Source organism: Bufo bufo, chromosome 3, assembly GCF_905171765.1.
Source record: "Bufo bufo chromosome 3, aBufBuf1.1, whole genome shotgun sequence".
Lineage (NCBI taxonomy): Eukaryota > Metazoa > Chordata > Amphibia > Anura > Bufonidae > Bufo > Bufo bufo.
The window spans coordinates 125,122,637-125,148,035 of NC_053391.1; the positions used below are offsets into that span (position 1 = coordinate 125,122,637).

The 25,399-nt window shown below is 43.7% G+C and overlaps 1 protein-coding gene across 2 annotated transcripts in view; it reads left to right on the forward strand.

Moving 5' to 3' along the window:
- The window catches only part of LOC120994759 (apoptosis-inducing factor 3-like), a 198,809-nt gene that overhangs the window by 53,199 nt on the left and 120,211 nt on the right, over positions 1 to 25,399 (forward strand). For both annotated transcript variants that reach the window (XM_040423553.1, XM_040423554.1), the window contains one exon: positions 1,710 to 1,801. In XM_040423553.1, coding sequence (XP_040279487.1) covers positions 1,710 to 1,801 — 92 coding nt within the window. The remainder of the gene's footprint in view (positions 1 to 1,709; positions 1,802 to 25,399) is intronic.

Sequence of the window (25,399 nt, forward strand, 5' to 3'; positions counted from 1 at the left end):
TTTATAATGTAATATTTTTGCAAGGATCGGACGAGGTGGGCGACCAGGTGGTAACGGTCTTGGGGGAACACAGTGAGCTCTCTCAATTGCATACAGAGAGGAGAGGCCTTTATCTTTAAACTTGTCGGCTAACTTTCTGAATGAATCATCCGTTTTAGCAAATAATGCACTGATATCTTTCGCGGTAACTTTGGCTGCCTTTTGCAGTGGTTTAGCACCCTCCTCTAATTCTGACACCCTGCGGTCTACTTCAGTAGTACGTTCCGCAACTTTATGGAGGTCATGGTGTATTATAGAAAGATCCTCTTTAAGGCACCCAAATTGAATGCTTAGGCTCTTGAGGGTGGAATTACAGCTTGCTATGGCTGCCATTATATCTTTTAATGTAGGCTCTGCAACCTCCTCCTCCTGACCTTGTGCCTTGTGTACCACGGACATGTTGACTGTGGGGTATTTGTGGCTCTTGCACATGTTGTTCCTCATCTGATGAGCTTTCATTGCCCTCTGAAGCAAAGTGAGCCCCCTCTGCATCCCGCCTCTCCTGCATGCTTTTCTGGGATTTATGTGCATATTTTCCTAGGCGGGCTCTCCTCCTCCTCACACGCGCCATCTTGGATTCGCGCCTCCTGCTCTAATTTCGGCGGAATTTTCACTTTTTTCGCCATGCTGACGGCCGCGGCGCCAGTACCCTACCTCTGTAGGTCTGGAGGCAGCTGTGTAAGTGGACAGCTGTAGAATGATGTGGTCAGGCTGGATGTGCAGGATACTCGCAGGAGCTCCGAGACGTGCGTCCTACACCATGCTCCGTCAGGCCCTGCCCCCTGATGAAACATTTTTGACAAGCAATGAATGATTCAAACACCTAAGTGACAAGTCAAACGTGTCATAAAATGACACTCCAGAAGAACACCCCTTCTACCCATGTAAACCTGACCAGCTCTAAAAGGTCTATTCATTCTACACCTATTGCTGAATCATCCAATAATTACTTGATTCTTTGGTAAATCGTGCTCTAAAAATAGTAAAAGCAAAAAAATAAATAAAATTAAAAAACCTGCACGAATTGTCAAAAATTACCAATACTAGTACAACATGTCTGTAAAATCCCTACTAAAGTCAACACTGTTAAACAATTTTGCTTCTATGAATCAAATTCAGATAAGATCACCCATCAGAGATTATATTATATTCAGTACCATCATAGTAATTATATTTATAATATAAGCAACTTTACTGCCACCTAGTGGACATTAATATATTTCCATCTGGAAAGTCCAATATTGCATTAGCGTTAATGAAAACAGATTTTTGGAAGCAATTATAAAAGTACATTTTTGCCACATGGCAACTGCCTGAAATATATAATATCTGGCCACACAACTGGCTGAAATATATGGAGCAGACATGCAAGGGGAAAATGATTGCACTGATGCCATAACTGAACGTTGCCCTATCCAAAATAAAACATAAATGCTATAGCACTGAACAGATGTTATGATGATTCAGAGCAATACATGTGGACTTTCCAAAATCACAAATGTATTTGTAATAAACAGGAATGCTAGTAATGCTAGAATTCTAATAGAAGCAGGTGGCTTCTATTATGTGTACTAGGCTAGACAGAGATACTTTCTGCTACTATGTGAAATCTGTTTCCTGCGCTGTTATTAAACTCACACTGTTATTAAATTTCATGCTATATGTTGTAGGCTGTTTCTGTTAACACAGATGAAGCAAGGGTCAAATTTACAGATGGATCGTTCCTACAATACAGCCAACTCCTAATCGCAACGGGCAGCAGGTAAATGATACTTGAAAACCACCGGGGAGATCATGGGAGTTTGGTGCATTTTGAAAGGATAGATTTAGTTGAAAAATTAGAGCAGGAGGAGCGGAGCAGATTATTATATAAAATTTCAGTAAAATTTATATGGAAATAGCTCACAATCGCGGTCAGGTGCTCAAATCTAGATTGATTCACCCTTCAAAATAAAATAGCTAGCAATGGAAGACTGGCACACTTTACATATGGGACACAATGGGCAAGGTCCGAACCACAATATGTTTATTACAAACACGATATGTTAAAATATAGAGATAAAAATATACAATATTACACACAATTAATAAAAAAGTATAGTGGCTCAAAATATACAATATTGCACACAATTTATAAAAGTATAGTGGCTCAAAATATGTAGCTAGCAATTTGCTAGATCAATTGATTAAGCATTCTGAGGCATGACAACAAAACTACTACTTGAATTGTATTGTGATTCTGGAATCGTTATTTAGTATCCTTTGTTGCAACAATGTGATCAACAATATCTCACTGCAGTGGTAGAGAAATAAACGGTATATATAGCCGGTATGGCGATTTGTTGATATCAAGTTAGATATATTAGTATCCTCTTGTGAAAATTATAATTGCTGGTCGACAAGATCCTTTTATACCGGTAATGATAACTCACTTCGTGGGCTTACCTTTGTTTGTCCCGACTGCTCGTCAATTCCCGTGATGCCTTCTAGGACCAACTACAGACCGGCGTCCCGGCTGTTCCTCCGTCGGCGTTCCGCGTTTGTTTGGAGGTTAATTCCCCACGTGGGTGGTACTCACTGAACTGACGTTGCAAGCAGACAGGACTGAATCTTCCGGTATGTCCTCGATCAAAGTCCTCGATCAAACCCTCGATTGTGTTAGGCAATGATCGTTTGTTTATAAGATTAACAGTGCACTGTTTTTCATCAGAATAAAGTCTGTTCTTTCGGGGGGAAAATTATGTTTTTATCATAGTTTTTACCAGACGCGTTTCGGGGATTACTCTCCCCTTCCTCAGTGTCAGCACCCCTCTTGCATGGATTGTGAGTTTTTCTACCTAAAATGGTTGTATTTAAAAAACCGGTATGGATTATTCCAGATGTCATTTTCCAATTTTACAGATATTCTGTATATGTTTCCGGTTTATTTGCAGTGAGACATCTTTAATTTACTATTGTTGCTAGTTATCATTTCCATTCATTTGATTTAATACTTATTTTTCATGCTTGCGATTTTGTTGCGGTTGTTATGCGTTTTTCGCCATAATGATGTGTTTTTTTCTTATTGTATGCAATTTCTTACACTATACATGCTACATAAAATATTATTTAAAATTTCAATTTAATAATATAATTATAGACATAATAAGTTCTGGCTTTTTCTTGTCCATTGTGTCAATTATTGTCTATCTGTTAAACTGGGGGATATATTTTCTAGTCCATTTTTCTTACATATTTGTTCCATCATAGTTTGCATTTGCTTCCCAATATCTATGCAAGCTATGATAGAACAAATATGTAAGAAAAATTGACTAGAAAATATATCCCCAAGTTTAACAGATGAACAACAATTGACACAATGGACAAGAAAAAGCCTAAACTTATTATGTCTATAATTATATTATTAAATTGAAATTTTAAATAATATTTTATGTAGCATGTATAGTGTAAGAAATTGCAAACAATAAGAAAAAAACACATCATTATGGCGAAAAATGCATAACAACCGCAACAAAATCGCAAGCACGAAAAATAAGTATTAAATCAAATGAATGGAAATGATAACTAGCAACAATAGTAAATTAAAGATGTCTCACTGCAAATAAACCGGAAACATATACAGAAAATCAGTAAAATTAGAAAATGACATTTGGAATAATCCATACCGGTTTTTGAATACAACCATTTTAGGTATAAAAACTCACAATCCATGCAAGAGGGGTGCTGCCACTGAGGAAGGGGAGAGTCCTCCCCGAAACGCGTCTGGTAAAAACTATGATAGAAACATAATTTTCACCCCGAAAAAACGGACTTTATTCTGATGAAAAACAGTGCACTGTTAATCTTATAAACAAATGATCATTGCCTAACACAATCAAGGGTTTGATCGAGGACTTTGATCGAGGACATACCGGAAGATTCAGCCCTGTCTGCTTGCAACGTCAGTACCGTGAGTATCACCCACGTGGGGAATTAACCTCCAAACAAACGCGGAACGCCGATGGAGGAACCGCCGGGACGCCGGTCTGTAGTTGGTTCTAGAAGGCATCATGGGAATTGACGAGCAGTCGGGACAAACAAAGGTAAGCCCATGAAGTGGGTTATTACCGGTATAAAAGGATCTTGTCGACCAAAATTTTCACAAAAGGATACAAATATATCTAACTTGATATCAACAAATCGCCATACCGGCTATATATACCGTTTATTTCTCTACCACTGCAGTGAGATATTGTTGATCACATTGTTACAACAAAGGATACTGAATAACTATTCCAGAATCACAATACAATTCAAGTAGTAGTTTTATTGTTGTCATGCCTCAGAATGCTTAATCAATTGATCTAGCAAATTGCTAGCTACATATTTTGAGCCACTATACTTTTATAAATTGTGTGCAATATTGTATATTTTGAGCCACTATACTTTATTAATTGTGTGTAATATTGTATATTTTTATCTTTATATATTTTAACATATCGTGTTTGTAATAAACATATTGTGGTTCGGACCTTGCACATTGTGTCCCATATGTAAAGTGTGCCAGTCTTCCATTGCTAACCAGATTATTATATAGTTGGAAAAAGTATGAAAAGTATCAAACTTGTTAAACACCTTTTTGAAGGGCTATGGAGTCTCATAGCATACAGGGACTAAGCATATTAAAGCTTCAGTACAACATAAAATTACATAAAATAAAAGGGAGAAAATAGGAGAAGGATCTTAATACCTCAGAACACTTAACACCCCTGTGTACCCTGCTTCATTGTATTAAACGTGTTTATACTTTCAGCACTTGGCTCACTTTAATAGGCAAACCACTTGTTTGTAACTGGAAAGTAAATTATTAAGCAGGCAAGTATCATGAATACTTAATTGTCCATCCCCTTTAACCACTTAAGGACCACAGGTTTATACCCCCCTAAAGACCAGGCCCTTTTTTACAAATCGGCACTCCACAACTTTAGCGGTTTATTGCTCGGTCATGCAACTTACCACCCAAATGAATTTTACCTCCTTTTCTTCTCACTAATAGAGCTTTCATTTGGTGGTATTTCATTGCTGCTGACATTTTTACTTTTTTTGTTATTAATCGAAATTTAACGATTTTTTTGCAAAAATTTTTTTTCACTTTCAGTTGTAAAATTTTGCAAAAAAAACGACATCCATATATAAATTTTGCTCAATGGTTTGGGTAAAAGTTATAGCGTTTACAAACTATGGTACAAAAATGTGAATTTCCGCTTTTTGAAGCAGCTCTGACTTTCTGAGCACCTGTCATGTTTCCTGAGGTTCTACAATGGCCAGACAGTACAAACACCCCACAAATGACCCCATTTCGGAAAGTAGACACCCTAAGGTATTCGCTGATGGGCATAGTGAGTTCATAGAACTTTTTATTTTTTGTCACAAGTTAGCGGAAAATGATGATTTTTTTTATTATTTTTTTTTTTACAAAGTCTCATATTCCACTAACTTGTGACAAAAAATAAAAACTTCTATGAACTCACTATGCCCATCAGCGAATACCTTGGGGTGTCTTCTTTCCAAAATGGGGTCACTTGTGGGGTAGTTATACTGCCCTGGCATTCTAGGGGCCCAAATGTGTGGTAAGGAGTTTGAAATCAAAATCTGTAATAAATGGCCGGTGAAATCCGAAAGGTGCTCTTTGGAATTTGGGCCCCTTTGCCCACCTAGGCTGCAAAAAAGTGTCACACATGTGGTATCTCCGTATTCAGGAGAAGTTGGGGAATGTGTTTTGGGGTGTCATTTTACATATACCCATGCTGGGTGAGATAAATATCTTGGTCAAATGCCAACTTTGTATAAAAAAATGGGAACAGTTGTCTTTTGCCAAGATATTTCTCTCACCCAGCATGGGTATATGTAAAATGACACCCCAAAACACATTCCCCAACTTCTCCTGAATACGGAGATACCCCATGTGTGACACTTTTTTGCAGCCTAGGTGGGTAAAGGGGCTCATATTCCAAAGAGCACCTTTCGGATTTCACTGGTCATTTTTTACAGAATTTGATTTCAAACTCCTTACCACACATTTGGGCCCCTAGAATGCCAGGGCAGTATAACTACCCCACAAGTGACCCCATTTTGGAAAGAAGACACCCCAAGGTATTCGCTGATGGGCATAGTGAGTTCATGGAAGTTTTTATTTTTTGTCACAAGTTAGTGGAATATGAGACTTTGTAAGGGAAAAAAATAAATAAAATAAAAATCATCATTTTCCGCTAACTTGTGACAAAAAATATAAAAGTCTAGGAACTCGCCATGCCCCTCACGGAATACCTTGGGGTGTCTTCTTTCCAAAATGGGGTCACTTGTGGGGTAGTTATACTGCCCTGGCATTTTCCAGGGGCCCTAATGTGTGGTAAGTAGGTAAATGACCTGTGAAATCCTAAAGGTGCTCTTTGGAATGTGGCCCACCTAGGCTGCAAAAAAGTGTCACACATGTGGTATCGCCGTATTCAGGAGAAGTTGGGCAATGTGTTTTGGGGTGTCTTTTTACATATACTCATGCTGGGTGAGAGAAATATCTCGGCAAAAGACAACTTTTCCCATTTTATTATACAAAGTTGGCATTTGACCAAGATATTTATCTCACCCAGCATGGGTATATGTAAAATGACACCCCAAAACACATTGCCTAACTTCTCCTGAGTACGGCGATACCAGATGTGTGACACTTTTTTGCAGCCTAGATGCGCAAAGGGGCCCACATTCCTTTTATTAGGGCATTTTTAGACATTTGGATCCCAGACTTCTTCTCACGCTTTAGGGCCCCTAAAATGCCAGGGCAGTATAAATACCCCACATGTGACCCCATTTTGGAAAGAAGGCACCCCAAGGTATTCAATGAGGGGCATGGCGAGTTCATAGAATTTTTTTTGGCACAAGTTAGCGGAAATTGATTTTTTATTTATTTTTTTCTCACAAAGTCTCCCTTTCCGCTAACTTGGGACAAAAATTTCAATCTTTCATGGACTCAATATGCCCCTCACGGAATACCTGGGGGTGTCTTCTTTCCGAAATGGGGTCACATGTGGGGTATTTATACTGCCCTGGCATTCTAAGGGCCCTAAAGCGTGAGAAGAAGTCTGGAATATAAATGTCTAAAAAATTTTACGCATTTGGATTCCATGAGGGGTATGGTGACTTCATGTGAGATTTTATTTTTTGACACAAGTTAGTGGAATATGAGACTTTGTAAGAAAAAAATAATAATTTCCGCTAACTTGGGCCAAAAAAATGTCTGAATGGAGCCTTACAGGGGGGTGATCAATGACAGGGGGGTGATCAGGGAGTCTATATGGGGTGATCACCCCCCCTGGAAGGCTCCAGGGAGACGCCTGTATGTGTTTTGCGGATCCGATCCATCTATCAGTGGATCCGTAAAAATCATGCGGACGTCTGAATGGAGCTTTACCCCCCTGTCATTGATCGCCCCCCTGTAAAGCTCCATTCAGACGTCCGCATGATTTTTACGGATCCACTGATAGATGGATCGGATCCGCAAAACACATACAGGCGTCTCCCTGGAGCCTTCCAGGGGGGGTGATCACCCCATATAGACTCCCTGATCACCCCCCTGTCATTGATTACCCCCCCTGTCATTGATCACACCCCTGTAAAGCTCCATTCAGACGTCCGCATGATTTTTACGGATCCACTGATAGATGGATCGGATCCGCAAAACACATACGGACGTCTGAATGGAGCCTTACAGGGGCGTGATCAATGACTGTGGTGATCACCCCATATAGACTCCCTGATCACCCCCCTGTCATTGATTACCCCCCTGTCATTGATCGCCCCCCTGTAATCAATGACAGGGGGGTGATCAGGGAGTCTATATGGGGTGATCACCACAGTCATTGATCACGCCCCTGTAAGGCTCCATTCAGACGTCCGTATGTGTTTTGCGGATCCGATCCATCTATCAGTGGATCCGTAAAAATCATGCGGACGTCTGAATGGAGCTTTACAGGGGTGTGATCAATGACAGGGTGGGTGATCAATGACAGGGTGGGTGATCAATGACAGGGGGGGTGATCAATGACAGGGGGGTGATCAGGGAGTCTATATGGGGTGATCACCCCCCTGTCATTGATCACCCCCCTATAAGGCTCCATTCAGATGTCCGTATGTGTTTTGCGGATCCGATCCATGTATCCGTGGATCCGTAAAAATCATACGGACATCTGAATGCAGCCTGACAGGGGGGGTGATCATTGACAGGGGGGTGATCAGGGAGTCTATATGGGGTGATCACCCCCCCTGGAAGGCTCCAGGGAGACGCCTGTATGTGTTTTGCGGATCTGATCCATCTATCAGTGGATCCGTAAAAATCATGCGGACGTCTGAATGGAGCTTTACAGGGGTGTGATCAATGACAGGGGGGTAATAAATGACAGGGGGGTGATCAGGGAGTCTATATGGGGTGATCAGGGGCTAATAAGGGGTTAATAAGTGACAGGGGGGGGGGGGTGTAGTGTAGTGGTGCTTGGTGCAACATATTACTGAGCTATCTGTGTCCTCTGGTGGTCGATCCAAACAAAGGGGACCACCAGAGGACCAGGTAGCAGGTATATTAGACGCTGTTATCAAAACAGCGTCTAATATACCTGTTAGGGGTTAAAAAAATCACATCTCCAGCCTGCCAGCGAACGATCGCCGCTGGCAGGCTGGAGATCAACTCTCTTACCTTCCGTTCCTGTGAGCGCGCGCGCCTGTGTGCGCGCGTTCACAGGAAATCTCGGCTCACGCGAGATGACGCCAATCGGCGTTAGCGTAGCCTGGGGGAGCCACCGCGATGACGCCTTTCGGCGTTACAGTTGCGGCAACTGGTTAAAGGGGTTGTGCAGGCAGTTTATATTGATGACCTATCTTCCGATCAGCTGTTTGAAGAGGACGCAGAATTCAGGCAAGTGCTGCTTCCCCTTCATTTTACTGCCTGTTGTCTCGGAAGTGCAGTATAATTACAAGTACTCAATTCACTTGAATGGAGCGAGTATTTGTAATTACACTACGCCACCACTACAGTGGAGACAACACCTAGTGCAGGGATGGGCAAACTGCGGCTCTCCAGCTGTTGTAAAACTACAACCCCCAGTATGCCCAGTCTGCCTACAGCTATCAGCCCACAGCAGGGCATGATGGGATTTGTAGTTTTACAACAGCTGGAGAGCCGCAGTTTGCCCATCACTGACTAGTGTAATGAAAAGGAAGCAGCACTCGCATAGAGCGATGCCTCCCTTTCAAACAGCTGATCGGCGGGGGTGCCGGACCCCTGTTGATCAGATATTGATAACTTAGGCTACTTTCACATCAGCGCTTTTCCTTTCTGCTTTTTGCCGTTTTGTCCCCATTGGTTGTTAATGGGGACAAAACTGAACAAAACGGAGTGCACCAGAATCCATTCCATTCCGTTTGGTTGCGTCCCCATCGTGGACAGAATAACGCTGCAGTGGTTTTATGTCTGCGATGTGGTGCAGAGAAAAACTGATCCGTCATGACTCACAATTTAAGTCAATCGGGACAGATCAGTTTTCTCGGACACAATAGATCCGTCCCCCATTGACTTTCAATGGAGTTCATGACGGATCCGTCATGGCTATTTTAAAGATAATACAACTGGATCTGTTCATAACGGATGCAGACGGTTGTATTATTATGACAGAAGCGTTTTTACTGATTCATGACGGATCCAGCAAAAACACTAGTGTAAAAGTCTTATCCTGAGCATAGTTCATCAATATAAGCAGGTTGCACAACCTCTCTTATTCACCTCCCTGTATGGAATGGGGATCTTCAGTGAGCGCTGGTTTCTGTTTCTCCAACCTCCAATAAAATACTCTGCATAACTCAAAGGGTCATGACTCATGTTCCCCAGAAATATCCCAGTGACCAGGGCTGTGGAGTCAGTAAGCCAAAGTTCTGACTCAGACTCCTTCATAAATGGCCAATAATTTAGTATTCACAAGTTTACTGTAGTAAAATGGTAACATCAGGATTTTTCTGATGTCATGTAAATAATCAGGCTTAGATAGATCTTAAGGCCTCATGCACATGACTGTATGATCAGATCTGGATTTTTTTTCGATGGGGCGCAAAAGATGATTGGAATCAGCGGTATCGTGTCCTTAAGAGACACATCACCTCTGAAGCCAGTTATTGGTTGCAGAGAAGATGATCAAGCTCCCTGCTTTATCATTCAGCCCTGCAAGCACAGATCGCTCTGCCAGACTGTGTAATTTAATATTGATTGGTCCCTGGGCAAGAATTTACTTGGGCCCCCTGAATCCCGCCCCCCCCCTTCCCCCGCACTTTGCTGTACTTGCTGTACAGCAGCACTTGCCTGTCACGTCCAGGGCCTCCAGGTGACGTCTCCTCTCTGTCATCATCTTCTCTGTAGATCTTCTCTCTCATCATCTTCTCCACTCGGTCTGGACAACTTCTCTCAGCCGCCTCGTCTCTGCAGAGTGTGACACACAGACATCTTAGCTTCCTCACATTCTATCATTATCCCCCAACTGGAGTCCCCACAGTGTTATCCTGCTGCTTGCTGTGCCCCCGGCCCCCCCCCCCCAATACCCCCAAATACTATCCTGATGAAACATTACTGCCCCCCCATAGTAATAGTGCTCCTCATAGTCCCACCAATAGTAATTCCCTTCTAGAATGCCCTCATTAGTAACACTGCCCCAACTGTGATAATGCTCCTCAACAATGCCCCCATTATTAGAAGAGCCCTCCCATATTAATAATACCCTCACAGAACCCCCAGTAGAAATAAGCCCCCTATTGTTCCCCCAGTGGTAATGAAGCTCCCTACAGACCCCTCAGTAGTAATAAGGCCCCCATAGTGCGCTTAGTAGAAATAAGGCGGATCTATAAGACCCTCCTATAGAGCCCCCAGTAGTAATAAGACCGCCTATAATGTGCCCTGGATCTGCAGTGCACCCTGCAGTTATAATCCTCCCTCCACCATACAGTCCCATGTAAATAACATCACCTCTTCCCCAGCTGCCTCCAACGCACAATCCCATGTAAACATCACCCCCTAAGGCTATTTTCACACTTGCGTTCGTGCGGTTCTGTCCTGTACTTGTACAGGACGGATCCGCACCGATAATACAAACGAATGCATCCGTTCAGGACCGATTCGTTTGTATTAGATTTAAATTTCTAAGTCCCAATACGGATCCGTCCTGACTTACATTGAAAGTCAATGGGGGACGGATCCGTTTACAATTGCACCATTTTGTGTCAATGCAAAGGGACCCGTCCCCATTTACTTACATTGTAAGTCAGGACGGATCCGTTTGGCTCCGCAAGGCCGCCTCCAAAACGGAACTGGGGGCCGTGAGGAGCCGAACGAATGTATTCTGAATGGATCCGCATCCATTCAGAATGCATTGGGGTTAAACTGATGCATTTGGGGATGCTTGTGAGAGCCTTGAAACGGATCTCACAAGCGGATCCCCAAATGCAAGTGTGAACGTAGCCTAAACATTAAGTCCCATGTACATAAACATCATTCCCCTACCATCCACTTTCAACATACAGTCCCATGTAAATAACATCACTCCCTCCCCCAGCCACCTCAAGCACACAGTTCCATGTCAATAACATCCCTCCCTTCAGCCCTAACATACATCCTAGTTAAATAACTACAACTCCCAGCATTGCTCTGCCTCTCCCTTAACTTGCCTCTCCTCATGTACAGACATCACCATTAGGCTCCTTCTCCTCTCCACTCCGGTCCAATCCTGCACTGGTCACATGATGGTGACATCATCCAGGTCATCCTATCACAGCCTGTTTTGCTGATCACATGACCTGTGATGTCACCACAGGTCCTTCACCTCTTCCCAGTGTATTAGATTCAATTGTATTGCCGTTCTGTGTACGGCAATACAGTTGTATATAGCAGGCAGGCAGGACATTCGGGGCATGGGACAAAACATCCGGGGCCCAGGCCCCGAATGTTTTAACCTAGCGACGCCCCTGGCACTAGTGAATGGGAGTCGGGAAACGGAGCTCCCTTGGGCCCCCAGGAGCAACTGGGCCCGGGGCAGCTGCCGCTTTTGCCCTGCGGCAAAGACGGCCCTGTTAACACTGACCGGACACAAGGTGCACATTACTACTGTGATGGGGGCACAGAGAGGGCATTACTACTGTGAAGGGGCATAACAACTGTTATGGGGGCACAGAAAGGGCATATATACTGTGGGGGGGCACTGATGGCATAACTACTCTAAAGGGGGCACAGAGAGGACATAACTACTGTGGGGGGCACAATGAAGGGATAACTACTGTGAGGGGTCACAATGAGGGCATAACTACTGTGAAGGGGTGCATTGAGAGCATAACTACTGTAAAGGGGCACAATGAGGGTATTACTACTGTAAGGGGGGACCATGAGGGCATAATTACTGTGAGGGGGAGAAATGAAGGCATAACAACTGTGACGGGGGACAATGTTTCAAAGTATGGGGTGGTTGCTAGTGAAAGGTCCCATCCCGTCACCTTAGGCACGCCACTGCTTAGTATAAGGGCTTATGCACACAAACGTATTTTCTTTCCGTGTCCGTTACGTTTTTTTGCGGACTGTATGCAGAACCATTCATTTCAATGGGTCTGCAAAAAAAACACGGAAACGTAATGCACACGGAGTACGTTCTGTATGTCCGCATTTCTGTTCCGCAAAAAAAATGGACAAGGATGTTCTGTTCCGCATTACGGACAAGGATAGTGCTGTTCTATTAGGGGCCAACTGTTACGTTCCGCAAAATACGGAATGCACACGGACATCCGCATTTTTTGTGGATCTGTTTTTTGCAGACCGCAAAATACATACGGTCGTGTGCATTGCATGGTCATGATTTTACCTAGTTTAGGTCCCGTCCACTTAGTCAGGCTAGGGAAAGTCGCCCAGTTGAGTGCCGCTATTTAGGGCGGATCGTCCAAGTAGGGACAGTGGTGTTGGTGGAGTTCAGGGATGCACTGTTCCCTACCTTATGTGAAAAATGGTACTGTAACACATAGATAAGAAATAAGGGACAATTGTATACAATTTGCGCAATGGTGAATATGGATCAGGGACAGAAGAGTCTGGTTTGCACAAAATGAATGTAGACATATGGGTGAAGAGTAAATTATGTTCGAGAAAGCGGATATATGTACGTGTACAATTATGTTGAAGCATGTATTCCTTTATAACTGTGTGGACTACTTTTAACACTATATTTTAAACTACACAATTAGTGAAATCACTTTGCAAATACATTCTATTATTTTTCATGTACTGAACCTGAATTACAGCCGGTATCGTAGTCCAGAGCTGCATACAAAGATAGCATGTAGTTGTAAAACAGGCATACATGACCTGAGTTATCTGTATAACCAGGGTTATTCCAATATAATAATGTCAATGTCTGTGTTTTCTTTTGTTTAAAAGAGCGTAGCTTCAGTAAGGGCAGGGGTAGCAGTCACACCGAGCTCTGGTGCCTAATGAGGCCAAAAGACCGCCCTGCATATACAAAGACACTAAGGGGCTCATTTATTAAACATTTATTAAATTAAATTAAGCATATTTCTGGTGCAGATTGCAGCACAAAGGTCCTTTGCGCCACAATCTGCGACTACTTTTTTAGACCTGGCGTGAGCGGGAAAAGGGACGGGCCCTCATTCATCATTTTCTACACCTGTTTTAGGCATAGAAAATTGTCTAAATGTAAGACGGCAAGGAAACTGTCTTCAAGTTATGTTTCAACTTTCTTTGTTACTGGAGTACATATACAGTTGCAAGAAAAAGTATGTGAACCCTTTGGAATGATATGGATTTCTGCACAAACTGGTCATAAAATGTGATCTGATCTTCATCCAAGTCACAACAATAGGCAATCACAGTCTGCTTAAACTAATAACACACAAAGAATTAAATGTTACCATTTTTTTATTGAACACGCCATGTAAACATTCCAAGTGCAGGTGGAAAAAGTATGTGAACCCCTAGACTAATGACCTCTCCAAGAGCTAATTGGAGTGAGGTGTCAGCCAACTGGAGTCCAATCAATGAGATAAGATTGGAGGTGTTGGTTACAGCTGCCCTGCCCTATAAAAAAAACACACCAGTTCTGGGTTTGCTTTTCACAAGAAGCATTGCCTGATGTGAATGATGCCTCCCACAAAAGAGCTCTCAGAAGACCTACTATTAAGAATTGTTGACTTGCATAAAGCTGGAAAGGGTTATAAAAGTATCTCCAAAAGCCTTGCTGTTCATCAGTCCACGGTAAGACAAATTGTCTATAAACATGGGCGTAGGAAGCGGGGGGGACGGATCCCCCCCAGGAAATAATGCGGGGGGGACAGATTTGGTTAAATCCCCCCCAGGCTCCAGGGTTGCCACCCGTCCGAGACTCCGATTGCATATTTAAAGCTGTCAGTCACTCACTTCTGCGGTGGCCGGGTGATCAGCTGAGCTGCGCTCCCGAGCCTCCCCCTCCTCCCTCCTCCCTCCTCCTCACAGTCAGTGATGCGGCTGCCAGAGCCAGGCAGTGCAGTGGTTAACTCACTGTTCAGTCTCCGGACTGCTCGCTCCTCCTCCTCGCTCCTCCTCTGCCTCCCAGTCCCTCCCTCCTTCTCTCTGATAAGGAAGTCAGGTCCAGACTCCACACAGGAAGTGACATCAGAGAGAGAGGCAGGGAGGGAGAATTTAAATCATTCTTCTCCAGAGTAGACTCCAGTCCAGCTCCAGCAGCCTGCCCAAGTAGATCCCAGCCCAGTGCCCACTGTGCCCTGCCTGCAGAGTGACCAAGACAGTCCTGACACCTGTCCTAGACACTTCTAAAAAGGTATATAAAACATTTGAAGTGTGTAATGTAACAGTGTTTAACCACTTCAGCCCCCAGTGCTTAAACACCCTGAAAGACCAGGCCACTTTTTACACTTCTGACCTACACTACTTTCACCGTTTATTGCTCGGTCATGCAACTTACCACCCAAATGAATTTTACCTTCTTTTCTTCTCACTAATAGAGCTTTCATTTGGTGGTATTTCATTGCTGCTGACATTTTTACTTTTTTTGTTATTAATCGAAATTTAACGATTTTTTTGCAAAAAAATGACATTTTTCACTTTCAGTTGTAAAATTTTGCAAAAAAAAACGACATCCATATAGAAATTTTGCTCTAAATTTATAGTTCTACATGTCTTTGATAAAAAAAAAATGTTTGGGTAAAAAAAAAATGGTTTGGGTAAAAGTTATAGCGTTTACAAACTATGGTACAAAAATGTGAATTTCCGCTTTTTGAAGCAGCTCTGACTTTCTGAGCACCTGTCATGTTTCCTGAGGTTCTACAATGCCCAGACAGTACAAACACCCCACAAATGACCCCATTTCTGAAAGTAGACACCCTAAGGTATTCGCTGATGGGCATAGTGAGTTCATAGAACTTTTTATTTTTTGTCACAAGTTAGCGGAAAATTATGATTTTTTTTTTGATTTTTTTTTTTCTTACAAAGTCTCATATTCCACTAACTTGTGACAAAAAATAAAAACTTCCATGAACTCACTATGCCCATCAGCGAATACCTTGGGGTCTCTTCTTTCCAAAATGGGGTCACTTGTGGGGTAGTTATACTGCCCTGGCATTCTAGGGGCCCAAATGTGTGGTAAGGAGTTTGAAATCAAATTCTGTAAAAAATGACCTGTGAAATCCGAAAGGTGCTCTTTGGAATATGGGCCCCTTTGCCCACCTAGGCTGCAAAAAAGTGTCACACATCTGGTATCTCCGTACTCAGGAGAAGGTGGGGAATGTGTTTTGGGGTGTCATTTTATATATACCCATGCTGGGTGAGAGAAATATCTTGGCAAAAGACAACTTTTCCCATTTTTTTATACAAAGTTGTCATTTGACCAAGATATTTATCTCACCCAGCATGGGTATATGTAAAAAGACACCCCAAAACACATTCCTCAACTTCTCCTGAGTACGGGGATACCAGATGTGTGACACTTTTTTGCAGCCTAGGTGGGCAAAGGGGCCCATATTCCAAAGAGCACCTTTCGGATTTCACTCCTCATTTTTTCCTGAATTTGATTTCAAACTCCTTATCACACATTTGGGCCCCTAGAATACCAGGGCAGTATAACTACCCCACAAGTGACCCCATTTTAAAAAGAAGACACCCCAAGGTATTCCGTGAGGGGCATGGCGAGTTCCTAGAATTTTTTATTTTTTGTCACAAGTTAGTGGAAAATGCTTATTTTTTTTTTTATTTTTTTTTTCATACAAAGTCTCATATTCCACAAACTTGTGACAAAAAATAAAAACTTCCATGAACTCACTATGCCCATCAGCGAATACCTTGGGGTGTCTTCTTTCCAAAATGGGGTCACTTGTGGGGTAGTTATACTGCCCTGGCATTCTAGGGGCCCAAATGTGTGGTAAGTAGGTAAATGACCTGTGAAATCCGAAAGGTGCTCTTTGGAATGTGGGCCCCTTTGCCCACCTAGGCTGCAAAAAAGTGTCACACATCTGGTATCTCTGTATTCAGGAGAAGTTGAGGAATGTGTTTTGGGGTGTCTTTTTACATATACCCATGCTGGGTGAGATAAATATCTTGGTCAAATGCCAACTTTGTATAAAAAAATGGGAAAAGTTGTCTTTTGCCAAGATATTTCTCTCACCCAGCATGGGTATATGTAAAATGACACCCCAAAACACATTCCCCAACTTCTCCCGATTACGGAGATACCAGATGTGTGACACTTTTTTGCAGCCTAGGTGGGCAAAGGGGCCCATATTCAAAAGAGCACCTTTCGGATTTCACAGGTCATTTTTTACAGAATTTGATTTCAAACTCCTTACCACACATTTGGGCCCCTAGAATGCCAGGGCAGTATAACTACCCCACAAGTGACCCCATTTTGGAAAGAAGAGACCCCAAGGTATTCGCTGATGGGCATAGTGAGTTCATGGAAGTTTTTATTTTTTGTCACAAGTTTGTGGAATATGAGACTTTGTATGAAAAAAAAAATAAAAAAAAAAATAAGCATTTTCCACTAACTTGTGACAAAAAATAAAAAATTCTAGGAACTCGCCATGCCCCTCACGGAATACCTTGGGGTGTCTTCTTTCCAAAATGGGGTCACTTGTGGGGTAGTTATACTGCCCTGGCATTTTCCAGGGGCCCTAATGTGTGGTAAGTAGGTAAATGACCTGTGAAATCCTAAAGGTGCTCTTTGGAATATGGGCCCCTTTGCCCACCTAGGCTGCAAAAAAGTGTCACACATGTGGTATCGCCGTATTCAGGAGAAGTTGGGGAATGTGTTTTGGGGTGTCATTTTACATATACCCATGCTGGGTGAGAGAAATATCTTGGCAAAAGACAACTTTTCCCATTTTTTTATACAAAGTTGGCATTTGACCAAGATATTTCTCTCACCCAGCATGGGTATATGTAAAATGACACCCCAAAACACATTCCCCAACTTCTCCTGAGTACGGCGATACCAGATGTGTGACACTTTTTTGCAGCCTAGATGCGCAAAGGTGCCCAAATTCCTTTTAGGAGGGCATTTTTAGACATTTGGATACCAGACTTCTTCTCACGCTTTGGGGCCCCTAGAATGCCAGGGCAGTATAAATACCCCACATGTGACCCCATTTTGGAAAGAAGACACCCCAAGGTATTCAATGAGGGGCATGGCGAGTTCATAGAAATATTTTTTTTTTGGCACAAGTTAGCGGAAATTGATATTTTTAATTTTTTTCTCACAAAGTCTCCCGTTCCGCTAACTTGGGACAAAAATTTCAATCTTTCATGGACTCAATATGCCCCTCACGGAATACCTGGGGGTGTCTTCTTTCCGAAATGGGGTCACATGTGGGGTATTTATACTGCCCTGGCATTCTAGGGGCCCTAAAGCGTGAGAAGAAGTCTGGAATATAAATGTCTAAAAAATTTTACGCATTTGGATTCCGTGAGGGGTATGGTGAGTTCATGTGAGATTTTATTTTTTGACACAAGTTAGTGGAATATGAGACTTTGTAAGAAAAAAAAAAAAAAATTCTGCTAACTTGGGCCAAAAAAATATCTGAATGGAGCCTTACAGAGGGGTGATCAATGACAGGGGGGTGATCAATGACAGGGGGGTTGATCAATGACAGGGGGTTGATCAATGACAGGGGGGTTGATCAATGACAGGGGGGGTGATCAGGGAGTCTATATGGGGTGATCACCACAGTCATTGATCACGCCCCTGTAAGGCTTCATTCAGACGTCCGGATGCGTTTTGCGGATCCGATCCATCTATCAGTGGATCCGTAAAAATCATGCGGACGTCTGAATGGAGCTTTACAGGGGGGTAATCAATGACAGGGGGTTGATCAATGACAGGGGGGTGATCAGGGAGTCTATATGGGGTGATCACCACAGTCATTGATCACGCCCCTGTAAGGCTTCATTCAGACGTCCGGATGCGTTTTGCGGATCCGATCCATCTATCAGTGCATCCGTAAAAATCATGCGGACATCTGAATGGAGATTTACAGGGGGGTAATCAATGACAGGGGGGTGATCAGGGAGTCTATATGGGGTGATCACCACAGTCATTGATCACTCCCCTGTAAGGCTTCATTCAGACGTCCGGATGCGTTTTGCGGATCCGATCCATCTATCAGTGCATCCGTAAAAATCATGCGGACATCTGAATGGAGCTTTACAGGGGGGTAATCAATGACAGGGGGGTGATCAGGGAGTCTATATGGGGTGATCACCACAGTCATTGATCATGCCCCTGTAAGGCTTCATTCAGACGTCCGGATGCGTTTTGCGGATCGGATCCATCTATCAGTGCATCCGTAAAAATCATGCGGACATCTGAATGGAGCTTTACAGGGGGGTGATCAGGGAGTCTATATGGGGTGATCACCACAGTCATTGATCATGCCCCTGTAAGGCTTCATTCAGACGTCCGGATGCGTTTTGCGGATCGGATCCATCTATCAGTGCATCCGTAAAAATCATGCGGACATCTGAATGGAGCTTTACAGGGGGGTAATCAATGACAGGGGGGGTGATCACCACAGTCATTGATCATGCCCCTGTAAGGCTTCATTCAGACGTCCGGATGCGTTTTGCGGATCGGATCCATCTATCAGTGGATCCGTAAAAATCATGCGGACGTCTGAATGGAGCTTTACAGGGGGGTAATCAATGACAGGGGGGTGATCAATGACAGGGGGGTGATCAGGGAGTCTATATGGGGTGATCACCACAGTCATTGATCACGCCCCTGTAAGGCTTCATTCAGACGTCCGGATGCGTTTTGCGGATCCGATCCATCTATCAGTGCATCCGTAAAAATCATGCGGACATCTGAATGGAGATTTACAGGGGGGTAATCAATGACAGGGGGGTGATCAGGGAGTCTATATGGGGTGATCACCACAGTCATTGATCACTCCCCTGTAAGGCTTCATTCAGACGTCCGGATGCGTTTTGCGGATCCGATCCATCTATCAGTGCATCCGTAAAAATCATGCGGACATCTGAATGGAGCTTTACAGGGGGGTAATCAATGACAGGGGGGTGATCAGGGAGTCTATATGGGGTGATCACCACAGTCATTGATCATGCCCCTGTAAGGCTTCATTCAGACGTCCGGATGCGTTTTGCGGATCGGATCCATCTATCAGTGCATCCGTAAAAATCATGCGGACATCTGAATGGAGCTTTACAGGGGGGTGATCAGGGAGTCTATATGGGGTGATCACCACAGTCATTGATCATGCCCCTGTAAGGCTTCATTCAGACGTCCGGATGCGTTTTGCGGATCCGATCCATCTATCAGTGCATCCGTAAAAATCATGCGGACATCTGAATGGAGCTTTACAGGGGGGTAATCAATGACAGGGGGGGTGATCACCACAGTCATTGATCATGCCCCTGTAAGGCTTCATTCAGACGTCCGGATGCGTTTTGCGGATCGGATCCATCTATCAGTGCATCCGTAAAAATCATGCGGACATCTGAATGGAGCTTTACAGGGGGGTGATCAGGGAGTCTATATGGGGTGATCACCACAGTCATTGATCATGCCCCTGTAAGGCTTCATTCAGACGTCCGGATGCGTTTTGCGGATCGGATCCATCTATCAGTGCATCCGTAAAAATCATGCGGACGTCTGAATGGAGCTTTACAGGGGGGTAATCAATGACAGGGGGGTGATCAATGACAGGGGGGTGATCAGGGAGTCTATATGGGGTGATCAGGGGTGATCAGGGGCTAATAAGGGGTTAATAAGTGACGGGGGGGGGGGGGGGGTAGTGTAGTGTAGTGGTGCTTGGTGGGACTTTACTGAGCTACCTGTGTCCTCTGGTGGTCGATCCAAACAAATGGGACCACCAGAAGACCAGGTAGCAGGTATATTAGACGCTGTTATCAAAACAGCGTCTAATATACCTGTTAGGGGTTAAAAAAAACACATCTCCAGCCTGCCAGCGAACGATCGCCGCTGGCAGGCTGGAGATCAACTCTCTTACCTTCCGTTCCTGTGAGCGCGCGCGCCTGTGTGCGCGCGTTCACAGGAAATCTCGGCCATCGCGAGATGACGCATATATGCGTGACTCTGCGCAGGGCTGCCACCTCCGGAACGCGATCCTGCGTTAGGCGGTCCGGAGGTGGTTAAAGAGCTTCTACCACCAGAAATACTGTTATGTAGCTGACTGATATAGCGATGCGCTAATGTCAGCACTACATTACAGTATGTTTCTAACATTTGTCCCTGCAGCCGTTTTTGCTAAAAAAGCACTTTTATAATATGCTAATGAGCCTCTAGGTGCTATGTGGGCGTAAAATCAGCACCTAGAGGCTCCGTCCACTCACCCATTATCCCGCCCAGGTCCCCTGTTCTGCCCGCCCCGCTCCTCTTGATTGATGGCACGGTCCGCCGCAGCGTTGACAAAATCCCGCGCCTGCGCCGTTCACTTCTGTCTTCGGCGCAGGCACAGTGAGTGAAGGCCGCTCTCCTGATGCCGGCTTCCTCACTGTGACGTAGTCGGCACAGGCGCAGTGAGGAATCCGGCACCAGGATTGCATCATTCACTCACTGCGCCGAAGACAGAAGTGAACGGCTCAGGCGCGGGATTTCGGCAGCGATGCGGCGGACCGTGCCATCAATCAAGAGGAGCTGGGCGGGCACAACACTGGACCTGGGCGGGATAATGGGTGAGTGGACGGAGCCTCTAGGTGCTGATTTTACGCCCACATAGCACCTAGAGGCTCATTAGCATATAATAAAAGTGCTTTTTTAGCAAAAATGTCTGCAGGGACTAATGTTAGAAACATACTGTTATGTAGTGCTGACATTAGTGCATCGCTATATCAGTCCGCTACATAACAGTATTTCTGGTGGTAGAAGCCCTTTAAACAGGTTTCAGAATCTGTCAATCATCAGAAAAAACGTTACGTTATGTAGCTGACTGACATGAGCGATGGGCTGATGTCAGCAGTACATAACAGTTGTATAGTAAGGACCAGCACTCGCTCTAATAGTAATTTCAAGTAGATTTAATGGTCACATACAAGTGATAAGTGACGCGTTTCGGCTACTGTGAGCCTTTGTCAAACGTAATGGATACAAGTTGCAAACAATTTAAATAGCCCGCGGTAGAGCCGGAAATGACATCAGGTTACCAAGACAACGTTGTAAACAGAGGACACAACAATGCAGAAATGGTGATTAAACAAGTGGATGAACAGATAACTATCATTGCTTAACAGGGCACCATGCTTTGCAGTGCTACATTCTATTGATCATCATAATATTATTATTATAGTATAATGTTCCATACTGGATGCTAGAAACTGTACCAAACTTATACAGAAGAAAAAAGGAAAAAAAGAACATAATTAATTCTCAGTGCACTATGCTTTACAGTGCCACATTTTGCTAAACCTTATATAATGATGTAAAATAGTGAATGCAGAGGTGCTACAATTTTGCGTGGTAAACTTACGCCCTGATCAAGCACTAAATGACATGGATTGGAGTCAAGTTCTCTGTGAAAGAAAGAAAGAGGGAACATGTTGAAAGGGTTACTGCACACTGTGGCTTACAGAAAACTATTTAAATCATAATCACGATTTAACCCCTTAGGTTCTAGGGTTTGGAGGCGATGAATCCAAAAGGCTTCTCGTTTTTTGAGCATCTTACACCCGTCTCCTCCTCTCCGGGGCAGTGACACGCGCTCTATTATCTGGAGGCGCAGCCGGGAGATGGCATGTCGGTGTTTCTCAAAATGATATGGGATGGGAAGTAGTACATTTTTCTTTCTAATGGTAGATTTATGTTTGCAGAAACGGTCTTTTATCCTCATGGAGGTCTCACCGACATACACAAGTCCACAGGGACACTTCAAGAGATAGACCACGAAATTGCTATTACAGGTAAAGAAGCCATTTATTTTACATGTTTCCCCTGTGTACGGGTGGGTGAAGTGTTCTCCTTTAATGGCACTAGAGCAGTGTATACATTGAAGGCATGGATATGTCCCATTCTTGGGTGTTGAGAGGGTGGCCTGGCGTAGAGGGTGTCTGTCGCTACCTACATCAGCCCTGACTAGGATGTCTCGAATATTTTTGCACCTTTTGTAGCATATCATAGGTGGAGATTGAAATTCCGTAACATTGGGGTAGGCTCTGCTGAGAATACTCCAATGTTTGTTGAGGTCAGTCCTGCATTTATTGATCCAAGGGTCGGTATTTCACCACAAGGGGAACTCGTGGCTGTTTATCACTAGTAGTGGTGGAGCTGTCTTTAGGTGGTTTCGCCTGTTGTGTATTTAATAGATCTTGCGGATAACCTCTGTTACAAAATGTATCTAGCATTTCTTCCTGACGTGCTGTTTTCATATTGGTGTCAGACACTATCCTATTTGCGTGTGGCGGGGAGACATTCGAACCCTCGAACAATTCATGCAGTATATCAACTCTGTGTGGAAGGAGCTGCAGTTCACCGTGCACTCAGATGGGTCTAAAATCTATTTCCTGGACACATGGGTGATAAAGGATGAGAAGGGGCAGATACACACAGACCTGTACACCAAGAATACTGACCGCACCAGTCTGCCGCACTTCACCAGTAACCGTCCTCCTGCAGTCAACAAATCACTGCCCCATTCACAACTCCAGAGAGTGAACAGGATAGTGTCCGACACCGACATGAGAACGGCGCGTCAGGAAGAAATGATAGATAAATTCCGTAACAGAGGTTATCCGCAAGACCTATTAAATACACAACAGGCGAAACCACCTAAAGACAGCACCACTACTAGTGATAAACAGCCACGAGTTCCCCTTGTGGTGAAATACCGACCCTTGGGTCAATAAATGCAGGACTATCCTCAATAAACATTGGAGTATTCTCAGCAGAGCCTACCCCAATGTTACGGAATTTCAATCTCCACCTATGATATGTTACCAAAGGTGTAAAAATATTCGAGACATCCTAGTCAGGGCTAATGTAGGTAGCGACAGACACCCTCTACGCCAGGCCACGCTCTCAACACCCAAGAATGGGACATATCCATGCCTTCAATGTATACACTGCTCTAGTGCCATTAAAGGAGAACACTTCACCCACCCGTACACAGGGGAAAAATTTAAAATAAATGGCTTCTTTACCTGTAATAGCAATTTCGTGGTCTATCTCTTGAAGTGTCCCTGTGGACTTGTGTATGTCGGTGAGACCTCCATGAGGATGAAAGACCGTTTCTGCAAACATAAATCTACCATTAGAAAGAAAAATTTACTACTTCCCATCCCATATCATTTTGAGAAACACCGACATGCCATCTCCTGGCTGCGCCTCCAGATAATAGAGCGCGTATCACTGCCCCGGAGAGGAGGAGACGGGTGTAAGATGCTCAAAAAAAGAGAAGCCTTTTGGATTCATCGCCTCCAAACCCTAGAACCAAAGGGATTAAATCGTTATTATGATTTAAATAGTTTTCTGTAAGCTACAGTGTGCAGTAACCCTTTCAACATGTTCCCTCTTTCTTTCTTTCACAGAGAACTTGACTCCAATCCATGTCATTTAGTGCTTGATCAGGGCATAAGTTTACCACGCAAAATTGTAGCACCTCTGCATTCAGTATTTTACATCATTATATAAGGTTTAGCAAAATGTGGCACTGTAAAGCATGGTGCACTGAGAATTAATTATGTTCTTTTTTTCCTTTTTTCTTCTGTATAAGTTTGGTACAGTTTCTAGCATCCAGTATGGAACATTATACTATAATATTATTATGATGATCAATAGAATGTAGCACTGCAAAGCATGGTGCCCTGTTAAAGCAATGATAGTCACTTGTTCATCCACTTGTTTAATCACCATTTCTGCATTGTTGTGTCCTCTGTTTACAACGTTGTCATGGTAACCTGAAGTCATTTCCGGCTCCACCGAGGGCTATTTAAATTGTTTGCAACTTGTATCCATTATGTTTGACAAAGGCTCACAGTAGCCGAAACGCGTCACTTATCACTTGTATGTGACCATTAAATCTACTTGAAATTACTATTAGAGCGAGTGCTGGTCCTTACTATACAACTATCTGTGGATCTTCTCCGGGACACGCGCATCGCATCACTGAGAGCAGAAGTGCCGCTTGTATCTTCACACACACACACTTAAAATTTAACGATATAAACAACCCGCAGTTTACTGAATAAGAATATACCCGGCGAGCAAAAATGCTGTCCCCCCCAGATTAATGGGGGTTCCTACACCCATGTCTATAAATGGAGAAAGTTCAGCACTGCTGCTACTCTCCCTAGGAGTGGCCGTCCTGTAAAGATGACTGCAAGAGCACAGCGCAGACTGCTCAATGAGGTGAAGAGAATCCTAGTGTCAGCTAAAGACTTACAAAAGTCTCTGGCATATGCTAACATCGCTGTTAGAGAATCTACGATTCGTAAAACACTAAACAAGAAAGGATTTAATAAGAGGATTACCACAGAGGATGCCACTGCTGCCCAAAAAAAACATTGCTGCACGTTTACAGTTTGCACAAGAGAACCTGGATGTTCCACAGCATTACTGGCAAAATATTCTGTGGACAGATGAAACCAAAGTTGAGTTGTTTGGAAGAAACACACAACACTGTGTGTGGAGAAAAAGAGGCACAGCACACCAACATCAAAACCTCATCCCAACTGTGAAGTATGGTGGTGGGGGCATCATGGTTTGGGGCTGCTTTGCTGCGTCAGGGCCTGGACGGATTGTTATCATCGGAGGAAAAATTAATTCCCAAGTTTATTAAGACATTT